The 3,748-nt window shown below is 54.7% G+C and overlaps 1 protein-coding gene across 1 annotated transcript in view; it reads left to right on the forward strand.

Annotated features, from left to right (window-relative positions):
• RTN4RL2 (reticulon 4 receptor-like 2) overlaps positions 1-3,748 on the forward strand; it is a 15,339-nt gene that overhangs the window by 5,798 nt on the left and 5,793 nt on the right. Inside the window, exon 3 of the mRNA XM_015569335.1 lies at positions 3,629-3,744. Coding sequence (XP_015424821.1) covers positions 3,629-3,744 — 116 coding nt within the window. The remainder of the gene's footprint in view (positions 1-3,628; positions 3,745-3,748) is intronic.

A 3,748-nucleotide genomic window follows, 5' to 3' on the forward strand; every position in this document is an offset into this window, starting at 1 on the left:
CACTGAGGCTCAATGAAATAAGGCATCAGCCCAAGGGCACCCAACTATTAGCAAAGGGCTCGGCCTAGGATTGGCCCAGGTCTGTCTGACTCAAGTGTAGCCGTTCAGAACCCTGTCTCCAGAGTTCGTGTCCACATTCTACTACATATTAGCTGTTGAAACCTAGGCTGGCCCTCTCCCAGCCTCCCTTTCCTAATCTCTGAAAGGGGAGATAATAACATCTGCTTCATAGGGCTGTGATGATCAGGTTGCTACAGGAGACGTGTGTAGCGCAGAGCTTGGCCCATAGTGAAAGCTCAGTAAGTCATCTGCTTGCCTATGCTGACGCAGGCCATGACAATGACACCAGGCATAGGTTGGTGATCTCTGTGAGGGGGGGAGGGGGGCTGGCACAGAGGAGGCACTCAATACAGCTTTGTTGAATGAATGAGGTACATTCCAGGATTCACTCACTCATAAATATCAGATGAGGATGGATCTTAATGATCAACTATCTCAAGTCCCTTGTTTCACAGATTAAAAAAAAAAAAAAAACTGAGACTCAGAGAGGTTCCTGGAGCTGCCCAAGGTCACACAGCTCAGCCACTGGTGCCAAAGACTGGAGCTTGGGAGGGTGGGAAGGAGGCATGGTTAAGAGCAGGATGCTGTCCGGAGAAGGGGGGCAGGGATGCTGCGTTGATTCCATATGGATGTGGAGAGCTGTAAACTGGCTGGGGGAGGTGAGGGAAATGTGGTTTTGGAAATGGAAGAAGATGACTTTAGCAGCCACTCTCAGCCCAGAGGGAGGGGGCGATAGGGAGGGTAGTGGGGGAGGGCGAGGGCTGTGAAAGTCAAGAGCTTATTAATGCACAGAGAAGGTTTTAACAGTGGAGAGAGGACTGGATTTGAGAGCTGCAGCTCAGGAAGTGGCAGCGGGATTTGGCAACAGCTTGGATGGGGGGAGGGGAAATGGACCCCCAAGCTGAGGTTCAGAGAGGAAAGGGGCAGAACTTTTGCAGAGGGAAAAAGGGGAAGGAGAGGAGGGTAGAATCAAGGAATTTTGTAGCCCAAAAATCGGGGCTGTGGGCCAAAGGCGCCTGAATTCCCTAGGCCCTAGGGGCTCTGAACCTTTGATCTTCTCTTCCTGACCCTCCCAAGCCAAACTCCATTACCTGTGCTTCCTCAAACCCCTCCCCCCACCACCACCACCACCAATCCTCTCACAGGTATCTCTGAGGGTGTCCCACTCTTAATGACACCCATAAAAAAGAGAGACCCTGGCTAGGTGTTTGAGTAGAAGGGACTCAGAGCCCACTCTCAGGGTGGACCAGAAAGAAGACAAGGGTACCAAGCTAAATTGGGCAACAGAGGTCCAGGGAGCCCGCTAGAGACCTGAGCTGAGCATGGGGGAGGCACAGGGAGTGGAGAATGCTGGTGTCAGAGGCAGCCGAGAAGGTTGAGGGGGACGGATCTCAATGTGGCCAAGAGGAGGGTTCTTGGCAGGCGCAGTTCCTGTCGGAGAGGGCGGAAGCCAGATGGGAGGGGGCGAGAACACGCAGGAGCACAGGAAGGTGGAGGCTGTGGGTGTGGGCTGGGAGTCAATGCCCTGCCCCCACCTGAGAGCCTTTGACCAGACTCCTGGGTGGGGTAGGGGGGGTCATCCCCCCAGACAGGGAAGGGTGGGAGAGCCACAGTCGGGAAACAGGTCGCCCAGGGTGCGCTGGCTGGAGCATAGAGGATGCCTGTGTCCCTGAGAACCAGGCCTCCTGGGCCCGCTGACCACAGAGATGTCCTGCATCACGGAGGGGGGGCCTCAGTCCTGGGGCTCTGGTCCCCTCTGGCAAACTCTCCATCTCTCTGGGCCTCAGTGCTCTTCTCTGTAAAAAGGGGGCTGGGCTGGTGGACGCTGGAGCTGATCATCACCTTAGTAAGCCGGTTAAAATGCAGAATCCAGCCCCTGGGCCCTCCCACCCATGGAGCATATCCACTCCCCACGCCCACCCCCACCCCCCTTCATTCTGAACCACCGTCCAAGATGAGCATGGCCTGATTTGGGCACTGCCCAGCCCCAGACAAGTAGGACAGCCCTTCTAAGGGGGCAGTGACGTAGGACATCAGGCAGCAGCCTTCTTTCCCCTCCCTGGCTGGCTTTGGGGGTGGGGGAGAGCTGACACCTGATCCCCTTAATATCTTAGCCTAAAAGCAGGACTCTTGGACCCCGAGAGCTCCTCAGTTATCTAACTGAGCCCCTACTGTAACAACCATCATTTCTTTTCTTTTTTTTTAAATATATTTTATTGAATTTTTACAGAGAGGAAGGGAGAGAAATAGAGAGTTAGAAACATCGATGAGAGAGAAACATCGAACAGCTGCCTCCTGCACATCTCCTACTGGGTATGTGCCCGCAACCCAGGTACATGCCCTTGACCGGAATCGAACCTGGGACCCTTCAGTCCGCAGGCCGATGCTCTATCCACTGAGCCAAACCGGTTTTGGCAACCATCATTTCTTGAGCATGGTGGAGGTCCCACCAGGTCCTTACAGCATGATCTCATCTACCCTTCCCCCAGCCTCTGAGTATGGGGGTATTCTCCAAGTTATACAGTCTGAGGAAACAAGAGGCTGTAAGAGGCTAAATAACTTGCCCAAAGTAACGCAGCTGGGAAGAGGGCAAGCTGAATGGGCACCAGGGGCTGTGACTCCTGAGCCTGTGGGCTTCATCATTGGACTGGATACCGGTGTGCCAGGCACTGTGCCCAGCACTTCGCCATCTGATCTTTACGGATCATCTTCTTTAATCCTCAGGACAAGCCCATGAGGAGGCACACTCATCCCCATTTCATCGATGAGGCAACAGGCTTGGAGAGATTACTGGCTTGGCCAAGTTACAGATAATGGCCAACTCCTCGAATGCCTCCCACATGGAAACCTTGTGCTAAGCACCTTCACACGCGCTGCTTCATTTAATCTCCACGTCTTACAGATGAAGAAACGGAGGCACAGGGATACTGTGACCTGCCCAAGGGGGCACAGCCAGCTATGATAGGTCCAGGGTTTGAGGTCAGGAGGTCAGGCTCCTCCGTCTGCAAGCTGAACAAGTGTCTTCTTCTCCGAGCGTGGTCCCCGGACCAGCAGAGGCAGCACCTCCTGGGAACTTGTAGACAGGCAGATTCTCGGGCCCCACCTGCTACATCACAAACTCCGAGGGCAGCGCTTCGGGATCCCCGGGCATTCTGATGGTCCCTTAAGTTTAAGAACCACTGGCCTCAATTACATCACCTTTTCCACAGTAACCTCTAACTAGGTTAGAGGCAGGATTCAAACCCAGGACTCCAAAAGGAAAAGCCAAGTTGGCCCTGGTTTGGCTCAGTGGATAGACCATCTGCCTGCGGACTGAAGGGTCCGGAGTTCTATTCCAGTCAAGGGCACACGCCCCCCGGGGTGCGGGCTCCAGCCCCAGTAGGGGGCGTGCAGGAGGCAGCCGATCAATGATGGTCTCTTATCATTGATGTTCCTCTCTCTCCCTTTCTCTCTGAAGTCAATCAATGCATATTTAAAAAGCAAAAGAAACGTCAACTTGTTTCCCACAGCGTTCCCCTTCCTTCCCCACCCGTCTCAGGACCTCTCTCTTCTCCACCCCTCCTCCCAGGATGACCTGTTCGCGGACCTGGCCAACCTGAGCCACCTCTTCCTGCACGGGAACCGCCTGCGGCTGCTGACGGAGCACGTGTTCCGCGGCCTGGGCGGCCTGGACCGGCTGCTGCTGCAC

The sequence above is a fragment of the Myotis davidii genome, unplaced genomic scaffold (genome assembly GCF_000327345.1).
Source record: "Myotis davidii unplaced genomic scaffold, ASM32734v1 scaffold1286, whole genome shotgun sequence".
Lineage (NCBI taxonomy): Eukaryota > Metazoa > Chordata > Mammalia > Chiroptera > Vespertilionidae > Myotis > Myotis davidii.